At 44.3% G+C, this 24,661-nt stretch overlaps 2 protein-coding genes across 4 annotated transcripts in view; both read right to left on the reverse strand.

The window, feature by feature from the left end:
• LOC118397638 (raftlin-like) overlaps positions 1–5,792 on the reverse strand; it is a 61,554-nt gene extending 55,762 nt beyond the window's left edge. The window contains exon 1 of the mRNA XM_052469895.1: positions 5,482–5,792. The gene's annotated coding sequence lies outside the window, so the exon portion shown is untranslated. The remainder of the gene's footprint in view (positions 1–5,481) is intronic.
• Positions 5,793–6,526: 734 nt separating this feature from the next.
• On the reverse strand, positions 6,527–23,000 carry LOC118397952 (deleted in azoospermia-like). Of its 3 annotated transcripts, none has more exons than XR_004828531.2 (10): positions 21,861–22,444; positions 21,550–21,672; positions 21,381–21,472; positions 21,234–21,285; positions 21,063–21,129; positions 20,584–20,723; positions 20,205–20,285; positions 19,826–19,876; positions 9,013–9,115; positions 6,527–8,392 (listed from the first exon to the last, which is right to left on the reverse strand). XR_004828531.2 is itself a non-coding variant. In XM_035792816.2 (10 exons), exons 1-9 carry the CDS (start codon positions 22,485–22,487, stop codon positions 9,045–9,047), a joined length of 645 nt encoding a protein of 214 aa, XP_035648709.1. In that variant the 5' UTR covers positions 22,488–23,000; the 3' UTR covers positions 6,527–8,392; positions 9,013–9,044. The 3 variants fall into 3 exon arrangements, 2 of the variants coding, with proteins under 2 accessions (XP_035648709.1, XP_035648708.1); XM_035792816.2 differs by lacking the exon at positions 21,861–22,444 and adding an exon at positions 22,485–23,000 and having other exon boundaries at positions 9,013–9,080; XM_035792815.2 differs by having other exon boundaries at positions 9,013–9,080; positions 21,861–22,445.
• Between the last annotated feature and the right edge of the window lie 1,661 nt (positions 23,001–24,661).

A 24,661-nucleotide genomic window follows, 5' to 3' on the forward strand; every position in this document is an offset into this window, starting at 1 on the left:
TCCCTCCATCCCCTGTCCCTACATTCACCATCTATTCCCTCCATCCCCTGTCCCTACATTCACCATCTATTCCCTCCATCCCCTGTCCCTACATTCACCATCTATTCCCTCCATCCTGTCCCTACATTCACCATCTATTCCCTCCATTCTGTCCCTACATTCACCATCTATTCCCTCCACCCCCTGTCCCTACATTCACCATCTATTCCCTCCATCCCCTGTCCCTACATTCACCATCTATTCCCTCCATTCTGTCCCTACATTCACCATCTATTCCCTCCATTCTGTCCCTACATTCACCATCTATTCCCTCCATCCCCTGTCCCTACATTCACCGTCTATTCCCTCCATCCCCTGTCCCTACATTCACCGTCTATTCCTCCATCCCCTGTCCCTACATTCACCATCTATTCCCTCCATCCTCTGTCCCTACATTCACCATCTCCTCCCTCCATCCTCTGTCCCTACATTCCCCCTCCTCACTCCTTACCATGTTTCTCTCCTTACATTTCCCCTCTGTCCATGTGTCTCTCATACAGTCGCCCTCTCTCATCAAATTTAGACATTCCCTTCCTTCCTCCCCCACTTCCTCCCTCCGTTTCTCCCCCACTCCCTCCCTTCGGTTCACATCTCCTATTGCTCTAACAGCAGAAGGTGCTTTTCCCATAAAGTAGTCCAACCACATTCTCCACCAATCCTGTAAGACTGCTTCCGTTATTAGAAGACACAGATAAACTACAACCACACTGTCCTCTGTGCCCTGGGCCTGTAAACACACTGTTTGTATGCTTGCTAGCACACAGGGAGAACATGAAGGTTAAAGTAAGGCAGGAGGAGACACGCTTTTAATTGGTTCTACTGTTGAAGCTTTTAAAGGCCCAGAGCAGTCATTTTTATCTCAATATCAAATCAATTAAGTACCTTACTGTTGTTATTTTTTTCACTAAAAATTGTACAAAAAATATATTTTTAGCAAACAGCAATTTCTCAAGCAACAATTTTGCTAATGCGAGGGATCTGTGACCTAAAAACGAGCTATTATTGGCAGAGAGGTTTGAAACTCTGTTATTGGTCTATTAACTTATACCGCATGGTGATGTCACCAGGCAGGCCAAAACTCAGGTGAACTTTTCAAACAGCTCTTACACTAAAATTACATTATCTTAATTTTCACAATATTATTCCAAACTCAGTGTGGAAATATATATAAAATGTTTTATGACTGCACTGGGCCTTTAACTGGTTCGACTGTTGAAGCTTTTAACTGGTTCTACTGTCCTGTTCCAAGCTTTTAACTGGTTCTACTGTCCTGTTCCAAGCTTTTAACTGGTTCTACTGTCCTGTTCCAAGCTTTTATTTATCTAGGCAAGTCCGTTAAGAACAAATTCTTATTTACAATGTTGGCCTACCAAAAGGCAAAAGCTCTCATTCGGGGACTGAGGCTGAGATTAAAAATATACGACAGAACACACATCACAACAAGAGAGACACCACAACACTACATAAAGAGAGACCTAAGACAACAACATAGCATGGCAGCAACACATGACAACACAGCATGGTAGCAGCACAACATGGTAGCACCACAAAACATGGTACAAACATTGGGCACAGACAACACCACAAAGGGCAAGAAGGCAGAGACAACAATACATCACGCAAAGCAGCCACAACTGTCAGTAAGTGTCCATGATTGAATCTTTGAATGAAGAGATGGATATAAAACTGTCCAGTTTGAGTGTTTTATGCAGCTTGTTCCAGTCACTTGCTGCAGCGAACTCAAAAGAGCAGCGACCCAGGGATGTGTGTGCTTTGGGGACCTTTAACAGAATGTGACTGGCGGAACGGGTGTTGTATGTGGAGGATGAGGGCTGCAGTAGGTAGCTCAGATAAGGGGGAGTGAGGCCGAAGAGGGTTTAAATAAGCCTCAACCAGTGGGTCGCAAGTATACACATATGACAAGTTTACAGAGGAGTATAGAGTGCAGTGATGTGTCCTATAAGGAGCATTGAGGGCAAAACTGATGGCCGAATGTTAAAGAACATCTATCATCTTTTAACTGGTTCTGCTGTTCTGTTCAAGCTTTTACCTGGTTCTACTGTTCTGTTATAAACGTTTACCTGGTTCTACTGTTCTGTTCCAAGCTTTTACCTGGTTCTTCCTGCTCTACCTGTGTGTGGTTTGAAGAGTTGGGCTTTTATGATGATGATGCACTGTGGTCCCTAATAACTGCCCAGCGCTACCTGTGGAGATAAGTTACCCTTTCGCATCATCATCATCATCATCATCGTGGTCCTTCTGTAGCACAGTTGGTAGAGCATGGCGCTTGTAACGCCAGGGTAGTGGGTTCGATTCCCGGGACCACCCATACGTAGAATGTATGCACACATGACTGTAAGTCGCTTTGGATAAAAGCGTCTGCTAAATGGCATATATTATATTATTATTATTATCATCCTCCTATCACAAGGTTGAGGGGTGAGGCATCTAAACCACCAGTAAAAAGAGACCTTAGGAACGGCAAGAGGACTGGGGTTTTAGGAGCTTTGGTCTGGGGTCTTTTTGTTGAAGTGTCATCGTTTCAAGGAGAGAGCACACACAGAACACACAGCGGCAGACTTACCATTAGGCAGACGAGGCAATTGCCTCAGGCCTCACATCATCAAGGGGCCTCAAGAGCTGGGCATATATAATTTAAATATAATTTCACAGCGTGAGGACCCCCCATGCGCCACTCTACCCTGACAGAGTTCGTGCTTTGTTTCCCTTGATATGATTGAAAACGTGACATTCACTGAAATCCATTGCTGCAGCAATGAGGTGTGTTCAGAGCAGAGAAAATAAAATACAAAAATAAGCTAAATTAATGCATTTCTTTCACAAAAAGACAGGTACTGTACTGCTGATAATAGTGCAATTTTCGTCAAGGCCCATGTCACTCAATTTTTGGCCCGACAGCATCAGTTACACGGGCTACATATAGTAAAACAGAGGGGCGTTGTTTCGCTCGCTCGGATGCTTTATCACCTGTAAAATGGTTTCGGATGCTGGAATTATTTATTTTGGGATGAACCCACAAAGGTAACCTACTTTTTGAAGTGATTTGTTTGACAATCAGATGAAAACATGAATGGTTGTGTTCATGGCACATTCAGAAGGTAATCCATTTTTACATTCTTGTCACGACTTCCGCCGAAGTTGGTCCCTCTCCTTGTTCGGGCGGCGTTCGGCGGTCACCGGCTTTCTAGTCACCACGGATCCATGTTTCATTTTCGTTTTGTCTTCATTATACACACCTGGTTTCCATTCCATAATCAATGTTCCTTATTTAACCCTCTGGCTTCCCTTTCTGTTTTGTGAGTGATTGACATTGTCATGTGGGTTCGTTCTTTGTGCTCTGGATATTTGTGTTTTTCCTTGTTGGAACATTGCTTACATTTGGAGTAAATTCAGATGATGACTCATACCTGTGTCCTGCGCCTGACTGTTTATCCATTCACCTAATCGCTGACAATTCTAGTAATTTTGCACTCTCTTACTCAGGGATTCAAACCAGAAACCTTTCGGTTACTGGCCCAACGTTCTTTACTGTAACTGCTGGCTACCTGCCACTGTATTACATTTTTACAGTTAAATTACATATTTATTATAAAACCATTTATAGTACTGGCCTCTGCCTGGGGTCTCCAAATCACTAAATCCACCAGTGCACGCACACGCATACACACAGGCAGACAGACAGACAGACAAACACTAAACTAGCATTAAATGACCAGCAAAGGAATGAGGAAAGAGAGAACAGATAAAGAAGATACGAAGGTAGGGGGGCATCTTATTAGAGCTGCTCTCCTAACAGAGTATTTTTAAATGACAGCGCAACCAAACACGGATTACACACGAGGATAATCCGTCTGTGCTGTGCCAATGCTCCTCTCTCGGCAATCTTCTGGGAAACGCAACGGTGCGGAGAAACGCCATTCATCTACCGCTGAGAGCGAGTGCGGGATAGGCACGCAGATGAGAAGACACACTAAATATAGAAGAAGATGCAAGGGAGAGGATGAAAAGAGAGGGAACGAGAGAGAGAGAGCGCGTAGGAGTGTCAAATCGCTCAGAGGGAGGCATGATCCCTGAAGAAATAAAATTTACCTAAACGGATGTAGGCTATATAATGAATACGATTTTGCACTTAAGAGGAAAAACCTTCTTTGACATTCATGAATTGCCTGCAAACAGTGTCATCCAATTCATTTCAATGTGTAGCCTAGCCTACTTTCCATGAATTGGACCAGAAGTATTGTGTAACACCAAGTCCTATGAATTTTTAGAAACGTTTCATTTGTGATTTAAAAACCTTAAAAAGGCCCATTGCAGTCAAACGTTATTTAGCTGTATTTTATATATATTTCCACACTATGAGGTTGGAATAATAGTGTGACATTCTGAAAATTATGATAATGCCATTTTAGTGTAAGAGCTGTTTGAAAAGACAGGCTAAAATGCCATCCCTGACATTTCAGGCTGTCTGGTGCCATCACCTGGCGGTAAATTAGTTAATAGGCCAATAAGACCTCTGCCAAAAACAGCGAGTTTTCGGTTTTCTCCTCCTTACTCACAGAACACTGCCAGACAGTCCTAGCAAAATTCTTGCTTGAGATATTGCTATTTGCTAAGATGCTAATTTTATTTCTGGTTGACCATTTTGATTGAAAATCATCACATTAATTGTTGCTCAGAAACCATTTGATATTGAGATAAAAACGGCTGCATTTGACCTTTAAGAAAACGCCAACGGTAAATTGCACGACACATGGAGTGCGCCTGTGGGTTTGCCTTTTTGCTCCTGTACGCTCACCGCACGTGGCGAACTGCTTGGTGCGCATTATAACGATGGCAGTTTAGCAAACTGGAAATGATACATGACAGGTCGCTTACGCACGGAATCACTCTCTCCACATTTCCCCCGCTCACTCCATCTCTCCAGCTGCGCTTGACACAATTTACTGTCACGAATATCTGGGCTTTAGCCTCTGCTTGGAATACAAACCACACATAGTATCTGGCACAGGCATCACAATCAACATAATTACAGGAGACAAGAATCGTTTTAGGCAACAGGTTTTGGCAGAACGTAAGTACAGACTATTGGAGAGATTTGGTGGGTTGTTAACCGTTGTGACCCGAACTTGTGCTGTGCCCATCAAACGAGCCCGTGTATATGGGATCCATCCGGCTACTTCCCCCGCCGTCAAAAGTTAACGCTGCACAGTTGAGCCAACACGTCTCATAAAACATCTCGCAAGATTTATGTTTTGTATTTGAGGTCCGAGAGATGTTGCCACTACAACATAAAACACATTATGAGAATACTTGGTTTCATCTAAGCACATAACACCCGTGAACTCTGACCTACATTTCCATATCTCAATTCATAAATATATTTCATTTGTTTTTAGAGTAGACAAACAAAAGGTAGCCTACCGTTTAGAATCACCCGTGAGAAGTCTCTCGACAAGTCAGGACGCATGCGTAAGCGATGTGCTCATGTTTTTACACGGTCACCGACATACAAACCCGAACTTTCTGTGGTAAGTGTCTTCACCCTGAGCGCCTGTCCGTCAATCCCGTCCTCTGCGTGATCACCGCGTTTGACGAGCCACGAACAGCCGTTAAGGTCATGCTGCTCCGGTAACGGGAAAGCCCGAATCCTCCCTCTGACAACTGTACTGTACTGTATCTCTCCTGCAGCCCGACGCGCGTGATAAGTGTGTGAGGAGTTCTCTCCTGCTCTCTCCCTCTGTGTGCGAGAGGAAGTCTGCCTTTCCATTTCCCTCTGCTTATTGAACAGTCGCAGAAGGCTGATTTAACATACAAGGAGGGAAGATTAAGAGTGTATGTGAAGAGGATGCCACAGAGACTGTAAAAGTCAAGCTTAAGTACTTAATCAGAACTACCATAAGAGCATGCTACAGCAAATGCTTTATGTCCATTTGTGGGGAAATTGAGATTGTGTGTGTTGTCTGGGTTCAGTTAGTCATGGACAAAAGTGTTTTTATGGTAAGGGATTCAAATCTGTGTTATAAGGGGGTCAATGTGTGTGTATGTGAGTCCAGGGTGTCTGGGATTCATGTTAGACAGCAGTCAACACTGTAAATTCATTTTTCATAAGGGCTATCCAGACTGCTCCATAATTCAGAGCAGTCTGTCTGTCGGGGGGCAGTCACACCATCATACTGCTGTTTGTGAGAACAAAATGGTCTGTGACAGAACATTATGGTCAGTTATGTTGCCATGACAGAAAGTCAGCTCTGACCAACCAGCAGCCACTTCTGGGGTGTATGCCCGAATCAGAGGAACTAATCTAAATTTGTCCAATAATAAATTGTTTTCCGTTGCAAAATGTTTTGCTACGGTGTGCACTAACGAATACACTGCAGGTACACAGACAAAAAAATAACCACCCTGGGTCACAAATTGTGTGCGTACCTTCACCAAATCATAACAAATAAAACAAAGCTGACTTAAGTTAGGGCCAGCTTCATACTTTAATTGACTGTAGTAGAATCATTAGGCATGTCTGCTCTTTGGATCACACTCTGGGTGTTGACCAACTTCAGATGTCAACCAGTCCACAGTGAAGACAGAGCATCTATGCAACAGTAAACAGAAATATTTCAGAAACAATCTTCTGGGAAGAAACTCCAAGGGTTATAATACAAAGCAGGATCAATGAGTTAGCCAGCTAACTTTCACAAACAACCACAAATAACTATAGATTGTCTGGTTCATTATAACAAAGCTAAACTTGGATGTGTGTTTGTGGTTGAGTCAATTCTTTGACAATTCCAATTTCAAGCGTATCTTTCAATTTTTTTTAAAAATAGAAATGTATTTGGGAAACACTGGCTTACAAGACAAAGACAGGGAGTCAACAAATCTCTCAACTGATGTATCAAATAAATATCTTGAAATGCAAAATGTGTTTATCAATTTGAAATGCAACCAGTTAATCTGTCGGCCTGAAAAGTGATTATAATCAAACTGAAAATATGGTATTAATACGTCATAAACACATCAAATCACACCACCTCAAAATAAAACAAAAGAAAGCAAAACATTCTTACAAAACACACTTGGTCAACAAATCAATCAGTGCAACAACAACAAATATACTGAACTTTAAGAGAACTTCAACCATTAGTGATGGAACGCATTGCTGTTAGTTATGTCCTTCATTTCAGAGTGAATGAAAACAGGTTTCCCGACCCAGGCTGCATTATAAAAGTAGTTTATCAACACCGTCAGGTGATATTGACTCAATGATTTTGCTCTTGGCGACGTACTGCAAGAGCTGGAACCGTCTAAGAAACATTGGCCACAGGATCCATAACTTAAGAAACGGCAACACTCAAAGGCTTATTCCCTATAGTTCACTACTGTTGCTCAGGGTTCTAGTCAAAAGTAGTGCACTAAATAAGGACACGGGTGCCATTTGGTACGCAACCTAAGAGACATTGGCCACAATAAAAGGATTCATAACTTTGTAAACAGCAACACTCAAGATGATATCAGTGCATCCCAATTGTAAATACACTAACATCAATTCAATTAACCTCTCAACAAAAAAAACAGGCAGGCACTTCTAATTCACTGAAGTAAATCGAAAATAAAAAGGTGATTTAAGTAGCGTAAGACAAGAACTGTCAAGAAATTATATAAAAAGAGCACAAAGGCAACAGGAGTGCCTGAAAAATAATGTGCCCGTGTTGTGCCCAATTCTGCCCACAATAATTTGATGCATGAGTTTCTTAAATCAGAGGAAGACGGGGATGGAAACTTGAATTAATAATAGAAAAGGTCAAAATCAACACTACTTTAAAAGGCTAATTTGTTGTGTTACAAATCTATGTACAGAAGCCCAGCAAAAAGCTTACACCCAAACAAACTGACATTAAAAAACTTTCAACATAGTCAAACATAAAATATAAATATGCAGATGAGCTTAAAATTATTTTCTTTTTGGGGGTTATCAAAACCAACCCCCACCCCCCCCAAAAAATGTCAAATAAATGTAAAAAAGGCGTTGCTCTGTGCTGTAAACAAGCTGAAGCTCCAAAATCACTTCCGCTCTTCCCTGCGTTAGTGTTTGAGATGGGTTGAAAGCGGTCCAAACGCCAGGACCATGGTCCTAGCCAAGCCAAACACAGTCACAGTGACCACGCCCATCGGGTGCAGGTGCAAGTGTCGAGCCGCCGTGGTCGGGTCTCAAAGTGAGCAAGAGATGTCGTAGAGAGAAAGCATCCTGAAAGTGTATATTTTTAAAGTCTATTGCTGCTAGCTCTCTAAAGGCCAGGATGTCACCGTGTGCTCGTCTGCATGGAGACGTCGCCCCCTTGTGGTGGTGAGGAATAACAAGCATTCAGTCAACTATCAGCTAGGATTCTATAACTTTTTCCCCAATGGGAGAATATTCATTGCATTTATTTTATTCCTTGCGTCCTTTCCGCGCCTCCTTCTCAAAACCCATTGGGTTACCTCGTCCTCAAATTGCATTGGAAAATAAGACCTGAGGGGCAGGACCTTGGTCCATCTCCTCCAATTTGATTGAGAAGGAGGCAAGGAGATGGGATGCGAGGAATCACAAGACAAATTGAGACTGTCCACATAGTCTGACAACTAGAGGAAAGAGAATAGAGTATGTTCCTCAAGATGGACATATTCTGCCATCATCCCTGACAATACACAGACAAACTAGAGATAATTCACTAATTGAGCATTCGAATCAACGCTTTTAACACTTGCTCCACAATCACTAATTACGTAGAAATGACTGAAGAATGGAGGGAGAACAATTGAGATGAATTGTAAGAACAATGAAGAGATGGAGAAAGACTTGATAGAAATGGCAGATGAGATACAGGAGGGAGGGGGAAGATGGATAGAAAGATTAGCAGAACAAAAAAAGAGACAGAAATCAGGAGGGTCTGAGTGTGTGTGTGTGTGTTCGTTCACCTGGTACAGCAGGAGGGTCAGTGGGCTGTGGACTACAGCAGAGTCTGGACTCCGCAGTCCACAAAGTTCTGGAAACGGGGCATCACATCACATAATGAGCCGGCTGAAACAACCACAGTGAACCTTAACACAGGAACTACTACAGCAAACACACCCTTGGCAGAAAATCAGTCATCCTTAGCCAACACATGAATTACTGCAAATACTGATACACACTGGCAGGCAGATGGTTGATATTATATCCGCTTAAAGCACTCACACCAACATGACAATATAGGCTTTTCCCAACATTGCCACCTAGTAGTCATTACTGGATCAGATGACAGAATACACATCAGGGATGGGCAACTGGTTGCCTGGAAACTTCACGTTGAATTGAATTATACGTTGGGCTGAAATGAGCATCTGAGTCAGGGCATTTTTCCTGCCACGACTTCTACAAGTCAGAATGTTGAATAAAATGATACTTTAACGGTTGTCTGTGTGGTTCGCCCATTTAACAGTAGGAATGTGAGACAATATATCCACAGGAAAGTATAATTATTACATCAACGTTTCAAAGCACTGGTAGTGCATTCAGATTTTGATCAGCTGAAGCATGCGCAGAACCATGACAACACGGACACGGGCTCTGCAAGTATGCATGAGTCTCGTGCATGTATTTTTTTTTACTTGTGCACTTGCTTCAGTTGATAAATCTGAACGCACTACCAGCGTTTTGAAACGTTGATATAATTAGACTTTCCTTTGGATATACAGTGCATTCATAAAGTATTCAGACCCCTTCCCCTTTTCCACATTTTGTTACGTTACAGCCTTATTCTAAAATGGATTAAATACATGTTTCCCCCTCACCAATCTACACACAATACCCCATAATGACAAAGCGAAAACAGGTTTAGAATGTTTGAAAAATAAAAAACAGATACCATATTCACATAAGTATTCAAATCAAATCAAATTTATTTATATAGCCCTTCGTACATCAGCTGATATCTCAAAGTGCTGTACAGAAACCCAGCCTAAAACCCCAAACAATGCAGGTGTAAAAGCACGGTGGCTAGGAAAAACTCCCTAGAAAGGCCAAAACCTAGGAAGAAACCTAGAGAGGAACCGGGCTATGTGGGGTGGTATTCAGACTCTTTGCTTTGAGACTCGAAATGGAGCTCAGGTGCATCCTGTTTCCATTGATCATCCTTGAGATGTTTCTACAACTTGAGTCCACCTGTGGTAAATTCAATTGATTGAACATGATTTGGAAAGGCACATACCTGTCTATATAAGGTTCCACAGCTGACAGTGCATGTCAGAGTAAAAACCAAGCCATGATGTCGAAGGAATTGTGCGTTGAGCTTTGAGACAGGATTGTGTTGAGGCACAGACCTGGGAAAGGATATCAAAACATTTCTGCAGCAATGAAGATCCCCAAGAACAGTGGACTGGCCTCTATCATTCTTAAATGGATGAAGTTTGGAACCACCTAGATTCTTCCTAAAGCTGACCACCCAGCCAAACTGAGCAATCGGGGGAGAAAGGCCTTGGTTAGGGAGGTGACCCCGATGGTCACTCTGACAGAACTCCAGAGTTGCACTGTGAACCTTCCAGAAGGACAACCATCTCTGCAGCACTCCACCAATCAGGCCTTTATGGTAGAGAGGCCAGACGGAAGCCTCTCCTTAGTAAAAGGCACAACAGCCAATTTGGTTCTCTGGTCTGAAGTAACCAAGATGGAACTTTCTGTTCTGAATGCCAAGTGTCAATTCTGGAGGAAACCTGGCACCATCCCTACGTTGAAGCATGGTGGTAGCATCATCATGCTGTGGGGATATTTTCAGTGGCAGGGACTGGGAGACTAGTCAGGATCGAGGCAAAGATGAACGGAGAAAAGTACAGAGATCCTTGATGAAAACCTTCTCCAGAGTGCTCAGGACATCAGAACTGGGGCGAAGGTTACAACGATCCTAAGCACACGGCCATGACAATGCAGTAGTAGCTTCGGGACAAGTCTCTGAATGTCCTTGACTGGCCCAGCCTCAGCCTGGATTTGAAACCAATCGAACATCTCTGGAGATCCCTGAAAATAGCTGTACAGTGACGCTCCCCATCCAACCTGACAGAGCTTGAGAGGATCTGCAGAGAAGAATGGGAGAAAGTGCCCAAGTACAGGTGTGCCAAGCTTGTAGTGTCATGCCCAAGAAGTCTCAAGGCTTTAATCACTGCCAAAGGTGCTTCAAAAATGTACTGAGTAAAGGCTCCGAATACTTTTGTAAATGTTATATTTCAGTTTTTGAAATGTAATACATTTGCAAGAATTTCTAAAAACATGTTTTTTTCTTTGCCATTATGGGGCATTGTGTGTAGATCGAGAAAAAAATAAGAATTGAATCTATTTTAGAATAAGGCTGTTACGTAACAAAATGTGGAAAAGGTCAAGGGGTCTGAATACTTTCTGAATGCATTGTATTCTCACATTCCTACTGCCAAATGGACCAACCGCACAGACAATCGGTAAAGTACATAAAAAATATAATTTTATTCAACATTCTGGCTTGTAGAAGTCGTGAGACGAAACGGAAATTTCTGCCCAACGTAAAATTCAATGCCAGGTTTCCAGGCAAGGCAACTGATGGTCCGTGCGGAACGCAGTTGTGGTCTTAACTTACTGTTGAGAGTTAAAATAGTGGTGTAATTATTTTGGGGGGGATTGTGCGCCAGCTGTGGTTCCGTGGTACCAGCGAGATGTGTAGTAGCCCATCTGGCTTTCCGTGGTACCAGCGAGATGTGTAGTAGCCCATCTGGCTTTCCGTGGTACCAGCGAGATGTGTAGTAGCCCATCTGGCTTTCCGTGGTACCAGCGAGATGTGTAGTAGCCCATCTGGCTTTCCGTGGTACCAGCGAGATGTGTAGTAGCCCATCTGGCTTTCCGTGGTACCAGCGAGATGTGTAGTAGCCCATCTGGCTTTCCGTGGTACCAACGAGATGTGTAGTAGCCCATCTGGCTTTCCGTGGTACCAGCGAGATGTGTAGTAGCCCATCTGGCTTTCCGTGGTACCAACGAGATGTGTAGTAGCCCATCTGGCTTTCCGTGGTACCAACGAGATGTGTAGTAGCCCATCTGGCTTTCCGTGGTACCAACGAGATGTGTAGTAGCCCATCTGGCTTTCCGTGGTACCAGCGAGATGTGTAGTAGCCCATCTGGCTTTCCGTGGTACCAGCGAGATGTGTAGTAGCCCATCTGGCTTTCCGTGGTACCAGCGAGATGTGTAGTAGCCCATCTGGCTTTCCGTGGTACCAGCGAGATGTGTAGTAGCCCATCTGGCTTTCCGTGGTACCAACAAGATGTGTAGTATCCCATCTGGCTTTCCGTGGTACCAGCGAGATGTGTAGTAGCCCATCTGGCTTTCCGTGGTACCAGCGAGATGTGTAGTAGCCCATCTGGCTTTCCGTGGTACCAGCGAGATGTGTAGTAGCCCATCTGGCTTTCCGTGGTACCAACGAGATGTGTAGTAGCCCATCTTGCTTTCCGTGGTACCAGCGAGATGTGTAGTAGCCCATCTGGCTTTCCGTGGTACCAACGAGATGTGTAGTAGCCCATCTGGCTTTCCGTGGTACCGGCGAGATGTGTAGTAGCCCATCTGGCTTTCCGTGGTACCGGCGAGATGTGTAGTAGCCCATCTGGCTTTCCGTGGTACCGGCGAGATGTGTAGTAGCCCATCTGGCTTTCCGTGGTACCGGCGAGATGTGTAGTAGTAGCCCATCTGGCTTTCCGTGGTACCAACGAGATGTGTAGTAGCCCATCTGGCTTTCCGTGGTACCAGCGAGATGTGTAGTAGCCCATCTGGCTTTCCGTGGTACCAGCGAGATGTGTAGTAGCCCATCTGGCTTTCCGTGGTACCAACGAGATGTGTAGTAGCCCATCTGGCTTTCCGTGGTACCAGCGAGATGTGTAGTAGCCCATCTGGCTTTCCGTGGTACCAGCGAGATGTGTAGTAGCCCATCTGGCTTTCCGTGGTACCAACGAGATGTGTAGTAGCCCATCTGGCTTTCCGTGGTACCAGCGAGATGTGTAGTAGCCCATCTGGCTTTCCGTGGTACCAGCGAGATGTGTAGTAGCCCATCTGGCTTTCCGTGGTACCAGCGAGATGTGTAGTAGCCCATCTGGCTTTCCGTGGTACCAGCGAGATGTGTAGTAGCCCATCTGGCTTTCCGTGGTACCAGCGAGATGTGTAGTAGCCCATCTGGCTTTCCGTGGTACCAGCGAGATGTGTAGTAGCCCATCTGGCTTTCCGTGGTACCAGCGAGATGTGTAGTAGCCCATCTGGCTTTCCGTGGTACCAGCGAGATGTGTAGTAGCCCATCTGGCTTTCCGTGGTACCAGCGAGATGTGTAGTAGCCCATCTGGCTTTCCGTGGTACCAACGAGATGTGTAGTAGCCCATCTGGCTTTCCGTGGTACCAGCGAGATGTGTAGTAGCCCATCTGGCTTTCCGTGGTACCAACGAGATGTGTAGTAGCCCATCTGGCTTTCCGTGGTACCAACGAGATGTGTAGTAGCCCATCTGGCTTTCCGTGGTACCAGCGAGATGTGTAGTAGCCCATCTGGCTTTCCGTGGTACCAGCGAGATGTGTAGTAGCCCATCTTGCTTTCCGTGGTACCAGCGAGATGTGTAGTAGCCCATCTGGCTTTCCGTGGTACCAGCGAGATGTGTAGTAGCCCATCTGGCTTTCCGTGGTACCAGCGAGATGTGTAGTAGCCCATCTGGCTTTCCGTGGTACCAACTAGATGTGTAGTAGCCCATCTGGCTTTCCGTGGTACCAGCGAGATGTGTAGTAGCCCATCTGGCTTTCCGTGGTACCAGCGAGATGTGTAGTAGCCCATCTGGCTTTCCGTGGTACCAGCGAGATGTGTAGTAGCCCATCTGGCTTTCCGTGGTACCAACGAGATGTGTAGTAGCCCATCTTGCTTTCCGTGGTAGCAGCGAGATGTGTAGTAGCCCATCTGGCTTTCCGTGGTACCAACGAGATGTGTAGTAGCCCATCTGGCTTTCCGTGGTACCGGCGAGATGTGTAGTAGCCCATCTGGCTTTCCGTGGTACCGGCGAGATGTGTAGTAGCCCATCTGGCTTTCCGTGGTACCGGCGAGATGTGTAGTAGCCCATCTGGCTTTCCGTGGTACCGGCGAGATGTGTAGTAGCCCATCTGGCTTTCCGTGGTACCGGCGAGATGTGTAGTAGCCCATCTGGCTTTCCGTGGTACCGGCGAGATGTGTAGTAGCCCATCTGGCTTTCCGTGGTACCAACGAGATGTGTAGTAGCCCATCTGGCTTTCCGTGGTACCAGCGAGATGTGTAGTAGCCCATCTGGCTTTCCGTGGTACCAGCGAGATGTGTAGTAGCCCATCTGGCTTTCCGTGGTACCAACGAGATGTGTAGTAGCCCATCTGGCTTTCCGTGGTACCAGCGAGATGTGTAGTAGCCCATCTGGCTTTCCGTGGTACCAACGAGATGTGTAGTAGCCCATCTGGCTTTCCGTGGTACCAACGAGATGTGTAGTAGCCCATCTGGCTTTCCGTGGTACCAGCGAGATGTGTAGTAGCCCATCTGGCTTTCCGTGGTACCAACAAGATGTGTAGTAGCCCATCTGGCTTTCCGTGGTACCAGCGAGATGTGTAGTAGCCCATCTGGCTTTCCGTGGTACCAGCGAGATGTGTAGTAGCCCATCTGGCTTTCCGTGGTACCAGCGAGATGTGTAGTAGCCCATCTGGCTTTCCGTGGTACCAGCGAGATGTGTAGTAGCCCATCTGGCTTTCCGTGGTACCAACGAGATGTGTAGTAGCCCATCTTGCTTTCCGTGGTACCAGCGAGATGTGTAGTAGCCCATCTGGCTTTCCGTGGTACCAACGAGATGTGTAGTAGCCCATCTGGCTTTCCGTGGTACCGGCGAGATGTGTAGTAGCCCATCTGGCTTTCCGTGGTACCGGCGAGATGTGTAGTAGCCCATCTGGCTTTCCGTGGTACCGGCGAGATGTGTAGTAGCCCATCTGGCTTTCCGTGGTACCGGCGAGATGTGTAGTAGCCCATCTGGCTTTCCGTGGTACCGGCGAGATGTGTAGTAGCGCATCTGGCTTTCCGTGGTACCAACGAGATGTGTAGTAGCCCATCTGGCTTTCCGTGGTACCAACGAGATGTGTAGTAGCCCATCTGGCTTTCCGTGGTACCAACGAGATGTGTAGTAGCCCATCTGGCTTTCCGTGGTACCAACGAGATGTGTAGTAGCCCATCTGGCTTTCCGTGGTACCAACGAGATGTGTAGTAGCCCATCTGGCTTTCCGTGGTACCAGCGAGATGTGTAGTAGCCCATCTGGCTTTCCGTGGTACCAGCGAGATGTGTAGTAGCCCATCTGGCTTTCCGTGGTACCAGCGAGATGTGTAGTAGCCCATCTGGCTTTCCGTGGTACCAGCGAGATGTGTAGTAGCCCATCTGGCTTTCCGTGGTACCAGCGAGATGTGTAGTAGCCCATCTGGCTTTCCGTGGTACCAGCGAGATGTGTAGTAGCCCATCTGGCTTTCCGTGGTACCAGCGAGATGTGTAGTAGCCCATCTGGCTTTCCGTGGTACCAGCGAGATGTGTAGTAGCCCATCTGGCTTTCCGTGGTACCAGCGAGATGTGTAGTAGCCCATCTGGCTTTCCGTGGTACCAGCGAGATGTGTAGTAGCCCATCTGGCTTTCCGTGGTACCAGCGAGATGTGTAGTAGCCCATCTGGCTTTCCGTGGTACCAGCGAGATGTGTAGTAGCCCATCTGGCTTTCCGTGGTACCAGCGAGATGTGTAGTAGCCCATCTGGCTTTCCGTGGTACCAGCGAGATGTGTAGTAGCCCATCTGGCTTTCCGTGGTACCAGCGAGATGTGTAGTAGCCCATCTGGCTTTCCGTGGTACCAGCGAGATGTGTAGTAGCCCATCTGGCTTTCCGTGGTACCAGCGAGATGTGTAGTAGCCCATCTGGCTTTCCGTGGTACCAGCGAGATGTGTAGTAGCCCATCTGGCTTTCCGTGGTACCAACGAGATGTGTAGTAGCCCATCTGGCTTTCCGTGGTACCAGCGAGATGTGTAGTAGCCCATCTGGCTTTCCGTAGTACCAGCGAGATGTGTAGTAGCCCATCTGGCTTTCCGTGGTACCAGCGAGATGTGTAGTAGCGCATCTGGCTTTCCGTGGTACCAGCGAGATGTGTAGTAGCCCATCTGGCTTTCCGTGGTACCAACGAGATGTGTAGTAGCCCATCTGGCTTTCCGTGGTACCAACGAGATGTGTAGTAGCCCATCTGGCTTTCCGTGGTACCAACGAGATGTGTAGTAGCCCATCTGGCTTTCCGTGGTACCAACGAGATGTGTAGTAGCCTAGGCCTATCTGGCTCTCTGTGTGTCTGTGTGCTCCAAAGCATGCAGATGGAGCAAGTGACAGTCAATGAGCCTTGCTGCAGTGCAACTCTGCGGTCCTCAGAACTGGATAAGTATAAACTCATTCACATTTTCCCCCTTCATCCTCCTATCTTATTTAGGCCTAGGCTGCTATATGCGTTGTAGGTAGGTTGCACACTGCTAGGATAACATGGAAATAGACCTAGGCCAACTACGCATTTCTTTCATAAGCTTTCCTCAGCTGTAGTCAGTTCTCTTTTCACTCATTAGATTTTTCCATCTTGGTATTTTTTCTCAATTTCATTTGTCATTCAAATACATTTGTCATTCAAAATAAATCTGTGAATGAGAATAGCATATTACGGTGGAAATTACAAGACTATGTTATAATGCTGTTATTGCGTCAAATGGTTGTTTTATGCAACAGAATAAGGGGTTGTTAGAACACTCATCTGTGTGTGTTCTACTGAGGATGGGCCTCTAGAATATTTACAATGTCTTTGGGTAAAACCACATTCCAGAGCATGAGTTAATGTTTCTGTTCTTGTAGGGTACCAGGGAGAGATGACACTAGGGCCAGACCCTGGTCTCTACACAATGAGATACTGTCTGCTGTGAATTATAAGTATCTTTCACACAAATCTTAACCGTGTAACACATTCCATACATTTGTTGTTTGTCATATAGACTGAAGGAGGATGTACTTTGCTATAAAATGCTGTGGCTCAAACCAGGGGTGATTACTGACCAGCTCCATTACGGCACTAATTAAATAATGAAGTTTCATTATTTTGAGGAAATATAAAAGTCTCTCCTTTTGATTACAATAATTCCACCACAATAGACTCCGATGTTCATAATTATTCCCATTTATAAGCTGCAATTTTAGTACAAAGATTTTATTAGAATAGTTTGGAAAAAACCTGTCGTAACTTTAATTAGTCTAAAAAGTTTTTATGATATTTCAATTAATAGGACAAGGCTTTTGGTTGTTTGGCTCACTAGGATAAGGACAGATTTTTTTTCTGCCAGATGCATGCATCATTACTGTCTAACGCTTTGCTCAACTGTAATGTTTGTTCAAATTTCTCATTAGATTTTTACATCTTGCTATTGTTTCTTCTCTCTCGCTCTCATTCTTACCTTAGGCCTCCCATGTGGGGTTATTCAAAAGCAACTTAAAGCTTTGAGACATCTAACGGAGTTCATTGTTTGATCATGAAATCTAGCATGCATTAAACTAAAAGTGGCTTAAAACCCTTTAGAACCAATAGTGGTGGTCAACAGCCTTTCTTTAAATTGCTATAGCGGCCGCAAATGTCCTTGTTTTTCTAACAATAATATCTGTCTATCGCAAAATGAACTTGCTAACAAACTGTTGTCATATTCGCATGGCTGTTGTCATCAACCAGAAACAGGGTATGCTGTCATTTGACTTTAGAAAAAATATACAAAAATAAACGTATTTACCAAATTATGGTGCCGAAGCAACGACGACTTTTCACTGTGGAAGAGGCTGTATCCATGTTGGTTTGTGATAAGGATTTGGGACACGTACTTGCACTTTGAAAGCGATGATGTCGAGGTGAGTGAAACAAGTCAACAGCAGATATACATTTGGTGTTGTTGATGTTTGATGCTGTAAAACTTGGGGAATAGCAAATCCTGTCATGATCACTTGGTTGGTACAGCAAGTACAGGCGAGCACATAAGCGTGGAGCAGGAGCTCCAATGGTTGCTCTCTGACTCATGGAAATAGTTGCAGTGTTTAGCTGTATATAGATTCTCTCAAATGTTGTGCACAAATTTGTTTACATACCTGTTAGTGAGCATTTTTCCTTTGCCAAGATAATCCATCCACCTGACAGGTGTGGCATATCAAGAAGCTGATTAAACAGAATGATAGTTACAGGTGCACCTTGTGCTGGGGACAATAAAAGGCCACTCTAAAATGTGCAGTTTTGTCACAATGACACAGATGTCTCAAGCTTTGAATGAGCGTGCAATTGGCATGCTGACTGCAGGAATGTCCACCAGACCTGTTGCCAAATAATTTAATCTTTATTTCTCTACCTCGGATCACGTGTAACCACACCATCCCAGGACCTCCACATCCAGCTTCTTCACCTACGGGATCATCTGAGACCAGCCAACCGGACAGCTGATGAAACTGTGGGTTTGCACTGTCAGAAACAGTCTCAGGGAAGCTCATCCAAGTGCTCCTCATCCTCACCAGGATCTTGATCTGACTGCAGTTCAGCGTCATAACCGACTTCAGTGGGCAAATGCTCACCTTCGATGGCCACTGGCCTGCTAGAGAAGTGTGCTCTTCATGGATGAATCCCGGTTTCAACCGTTCCGGCCAGATGGCAGACAACGTGTATGGCGTTGTGTGGGTGAGAGGTTTGCTGAGGTTGTGAACAGAGTGCCCCATGGTGGCAGTGGGGTTATAGTATGGGCAGGCATAAGCTACGGACAACGGACACAATTGCAGACATCGTGATGAGATCCTAAGATCCATTGTCGTGCCATTTATCCCTCGCCATCACCTCATGTTTCAGCATGATAATGCATGAGAGTTAATCTGTTGTTTTTTTTATAGTGAGTGTCTTCACACAGTGAATGACAAAATGAGTTATTCTTACTGACATGAATGTGGTGTCATTAAAGAGGTTGTGCTCTTTAAAAAAAACTGGTTAATTGTTATTTGTTCTTTGTTTTTGCACAAGGTATGTTTGTTTGAAATTCTGAGTATTCTACAGCAGCGGACTAAAATTATATTGGGATCTAAAGGGTTAATAGGCCAAGTCAGATTCATATCAATTGGATAGAAAATAGACCATTTGGGGCTTCTATAACGATAAGACATCGGAGTGTCCCCTATAAAAACAGACGTTGGCTATTGGCCCTTATCATTCGAGAGAGAAAAATATAGATTTAGCTAGATCTATCTACATTGTTCTCTTGCTTTGTGTAAATATAAAATATTTATTGAAATGGGCTATAGCAAATGGGAATATAGCCAATTTACTGCCCTGCTGTGTGCTGCCACTGCCAATTCTGATTGGAGTAATTGTTTCATATTGTGATTTTTTTTTACTTGCCCATTCAGACAACTTAAATCTATATTCTGGTTGTCCACCATTTTTAAAAAATCATATTTTTTTTTATTTTTTTTTACTTGCCCCGGAATGCTGACGAGCCCTGGCATGTATGGGTATGGAATTCATGATGATTTTAGATTTTTTGTGGCCCCACCCCCATCAAAGTTGCCCATCCCTGATACAGATAGATGGTAAAAACGTCACATCTACATAGCTTTTGCAATCAGTTAAAATAAAATATTGGGGATGCATCTTAGCAGTTTGCAAAACGTAGTCATTCAGAGGAAGTGTCACCTGGTTGATGAGCCGTGTCCTCTGCTCTCCAGTCCAGTGTGGTGAGGCGTACTGGGAGAGGAGAGCAGGAGTCAAAAGGTCAATACATACATGTCTAAAATGCATCCTTTTCCTCAATAAGTTATATGGGGAGAGGAACGAGTGTGTTTATCATGCTATGGTACAGTATTAAAACAGATGTATGCGTGTGGTCTCTAGCATGTCACGCATGTATATTAGTTTGGATTAGTGTTGATGAGGAATGTGTCATGTTGTAGTGCATGTTTTCATACCAATCGCCACTAAGAGTTCTCCAGGGAACAATACATTTATTCAATGAATACGTTATCCCCCCGCAAAAAAAGGTTATCTGCCTGCATGAGTGTGTTTGTTTGTTTACCTGGTACGCGTAATTGGTTTGCGAGTAGCGCATGGGCATCTGTGGAATCATGACTCCTGGAAAGCCGTTGTACGAGTAAGGCTGAGAAGAGAGGAAGGAGAAAACCGCAGTGTCAAAGGTAGATGTACGCAAAGTTCTATCTGCAACGTTCCACAATGTTTGCCTGCTGAACATGGGCCTGGTGTGCTGGGCGGGCAGATTGGGGTTGGTGCACTTTTGGGACCACTATTAGTCCTAAAGTGTGAACTGATTCAAGCCCATCTTGCAACACAGTGCTTGCGTCCCAAATGGCACCCTGGTCAAAAGTAGTGCACTTCACAGGGAATAGGGTGACATTTAAGACACACTTAGTGGCTTTGGGGTAATGACAGGCCCTTACCTGGAAGTAGGGATTGCCGCCATTGAGTACAGGTGAAGGCTGAGCCATGCCCCCGCCCATAGGAGAGCAGCAGGTGCAGTAGATGTACTGGGAGGGGGTTATCCAGGGGGCCTGATCAACCAGGTGAGACGGCATGGAACCTGGGCGGGTAAACAAATGAACAAACCTTCGTCCTCATTCTAGGCTGACTATAATTAAAGACATGCCAGGTCTCACAATGCCTAGATGGGTGTTTGAAATTTCAACTAACCACTAATAATTTGATATAGCAATTTGACGGCCGACTGCAGTCGATCTGGCAAGCAACCATTGGTTGATGCAATGCAATGTCTGCAATGTGGTCGACGTAAAACACGTTTAGCCACAACCCAGACTTCTGTTGTGGCAATGGATTACTAAAGGCAAGGACCTGAAGACATAAGAAAATGTTGAGACTACGACATATCAATGGACCAAATTCACACAAGCAACACACTCACGTGAGCTCCTTTCCTTCATGATTGCTGGACCCAGCTTGAGTTTCCTCCCTTTAAAACTGATCTGTTGCTACAGAGTAAACATGGTGAAGACGAAACACATTAGCTTGTGAGTAGAGTGAAGGCAAAGTTTGAAAGACTTGAATGTGACCATGTTAAATAAATTACCCTTACTTCAATGATGGTTTGGATGTCAACGTCTTCATTGAAGTAAACAAATCCATAACTACAAAGTCAAAGAGTGACATTGTTCCATAAGACAATGTTTACGGCGATGCACTTTTCTTGAATAAAGGTGGAGCCTACTAATTTGGGACTTACCCTTTGCAGATACCTCCACGGTAAGTGATGATTTTCACTTCCTTCACGGCACCAAATCTCGCAAAGAAGTCACGGATTTCATTCTCATCCACCTGGAAAGGACAATATGAGCACGTTAGATAATGACGATGTATCCCAATCCATTTGGAAATTATTTGAGCTTACTCACCTTCATGTCGATTCCTCCAACAAAAAGTGTGTTTGGAGTCATTTTACCTTCAGGTAAAATATAACCATTTGACAGCTTCAAACTTGCGGAAGTCTGACATCCGTTGCTCTGTTTCTGGATATCCTGGAAGAAATTAAAGTAGCTAGAGATTGGTCATACCAGTTGCCTTTCACTTTTCTACAAAGTCTAATCACAACATGCTCAAGTGGGCAGAAAGATTGTAGCCATCTCAGAGTAAGCCTCATCATCAGATGGATAATCTATTGATCCAGCTAGCTATCTCAGTCACAGGTGAAAGGAATGAGTTATACCATGTGCTCAACCATTATATCCAGGATTAGAACGTGAAGAAGGCAAGGGGAACTCTCAGAGGGCAATCCACTTCTATTTCAGCCATCAGGGTATTGCCATTGTCCAACCATTCCCGGCTAGTTAGTTCCTAACTAACTTACCTATAGAAAAACTTGATAAGCTAAAGTTAACTATACCAAATTATTATTATTCATATGTGACAAAACTAGCTAGCTAGTTAGGCAATCGTTCATTACCTGGCTGGCTATATTGGATGGCCGGGCCCTAGCTTGCTAGCGCAACAAAGACACAGAGGAGCAACTACCTTTAGCTAGCTAGGTACGTTATGTTATTAACTAGAAACGTGGTCGTTTATTGGAGGGAAAATGATTAAATAGTTAACTAAACGACCTAGCTATAATGTTATGAGCTGAATTTATCAAGCATGAGAACAGACGATACACTACGTTCATGTTAAGTATATTTAACTTGCTAGCTAACCAAGAAATGTGATATATAGCTTGCTGACTTTAGCTAACTCACTCCTGAGAAATTGGAGTGATTTTTTGTTCTCTTATTCCTTACTTAAAAATTATACATATGTTTGGGTAATTCTCAAAACAAGGATGTAGCTAGCTACTCACCATTTCTAAAACCGTTAACAGAATAAATTAAACACACTGCCGCGCAAACTTTCCCCGCTTGAAGTGCACGAAAAAACGTTTAACCGATTGTCAAAAGCCATACGCCACGCGCAAGCTTACATTTGCTGAACCTAATTGGGATGTTCCAAAAAGTACATTGGTTGCTTTTGTGTGTTTTTATTATGTTGTTTTTTTTACGTGTAATTTCGTTACACGAGTAAAACTTTGTCGGGAAAAAAATGTTAACACTATTTTGGGGTGTATTCTTTAAATAATGACATCTGATATCAAGCGTCTAGATTTCATCTCCCTCCGCAAATAAAATATAATGAACCAGGTAGGGAGCTGGTCTCGAACCCTCAACCCTCTGTCCAAAGCTCTGTCGACTGTGCCACAAAAGCATTCTCTATATCAGCGTTTATAAACCCAGAGTCGTTACGCTACTCCAGCCTTTCAAATAGCGCATCATCTCTAGTCTGCGACTCAACATTTTATAGGAACGCGCTCACCCGTCAAGTACACGACTCAACGTTTTATAGGAACGCGCTCACCGGTCAAGCACACGCACAGTCGTGGATGCAAGGTCCGATCACTTCTGACACCAATGTAATGAAACAGCAGGGAGCAGGTCTCGATCCCTCAACGTTCTAGCCCGACGTCCAGCGGGCTATCGACTGTGCTGCAAAATCATGCTCAAGCGGCAGAGTCGATATCCGCGCTTATAAACCCAGGGTTGTTACAATAGGTCAAACAAAGAGCAAGAATGTAGCTAACGTTAGCTGTTTCAAGTGTGTGAAAGTATAGGATTGTTCACAAATGGCGCCTGTGTTGACATCCAGCAGCAGCTCCATTGCAACAAATAACTAATTAACCACAATGTGGCATTAAGTACAGTAATCAAATCCATTCCTTTGATGACATTTAGCTAATCAGAGTCAGGTCATGATCAACCGAGCTACCACATGATATTGCTGAGGGAGAGTAAAATCTAAGATTTTTACAACTAACCAAAGATAGACCATAACCTGTCGTTTCCAATGAGCAAATTAATCATAATGGGCAGAACAAGGAATGAGATGGGCAAAGCCAAGCACGCGCTATTGAGATCCTATTTGCGCGTTCCAGCGATTATTTGGACATTCCCGAAAGGGAACGACTACTATGTCAAATGCGCGGGTGCAATAACTCAATTCGCCCTTGTACTCCTAAACGCATTTTTTTGTGTAACTTTGGCAAAGGGTAAAGTCCACAAAATGCAGTTCACTCTGTTTGTTACAGATTGTAGTTTTGGAAATAGAAAACTGTATGGACATCAAATGTTTAATCGGTGAGAAAATTGGCAGAATTTTAGCCAAAATCAATTTCGCTCCATCATCTACCACTGCTGGTCACTAGGCTCCCGCTCATCACCATATGTGGTAGAGAGTGGAAACGCCAAACAGATACATCCGGTGAAATATTTGTTTTTTACTCGTTAGCAGCTGCCAAGGCAAAAACCTGGGGTCCAGCAAAATTAAGGCCGTTTATACAATTTTAAAAACATTACAGTACATTCACATATTTAAATATCTGTCTCATTGTTCTATCTATGGTGACATGCAAGGACTCTAGTCTAGACAGGGTTAGGGTGTCCCCTTGTGTCTGCATTTCATACGGTTGAGTTCCTATCAGAGCTCCCAACAAATGGCCACTAGAGTTCACTATAGATTCACTGTTGAATGTGTCCTGTTAGTTGTGTGTGTGTGTGTGTGTGTGTGTGTGTGTGTGTGTGTGTGTGTGTGTGTGTGTGTGTGTGTGTGTGTGTGTGTGTGTGGAAAGGGGGGTGTTCCCAATCACAAACTACTTTGATTTATGTAAAACCTTTTTGATGCTTCATGTTGTATTTATTTAGAATTCACTGCACATAACTTAACTGCATCTAAGTAGCATCACTAGCAAACCCCTTGTTTTACTGCCAGTCGTTAAGTTCATAGAGAACCAAAATAGTATGTGTTCTATGTACATATTCTCCATCGTCTCTGGGTGAAATAAAAAAGTAAAGAACTGTTCATCTTTTCCATTCACTTCACAAGCCCCTTTGTTCCATGTTGGAAATGACGTGGAAACAACGTTGATTCATGCAGTGTGTGCCCAGTGGGATGGATGTCCTCCACAGGCCATACTGATAGTTCCCCTGA

The sequence above is a fragment of the Oncorhynchus keta genome, chromosome 19 (genome assembly GCF_023373465.1).
Source record: "Oncorhynchus keta strain PuntledgeMale-10-30-2019 chromosome 19, Oket_V2, whole genome shotgun sequence".
Classification (NCBI taxonomy): Eukaryota; Metazoa; Chordata; class Actinopteri; order Salmoniformes; family Salmonidae; genus Oncorhynchus; species Oncorhynchus keta.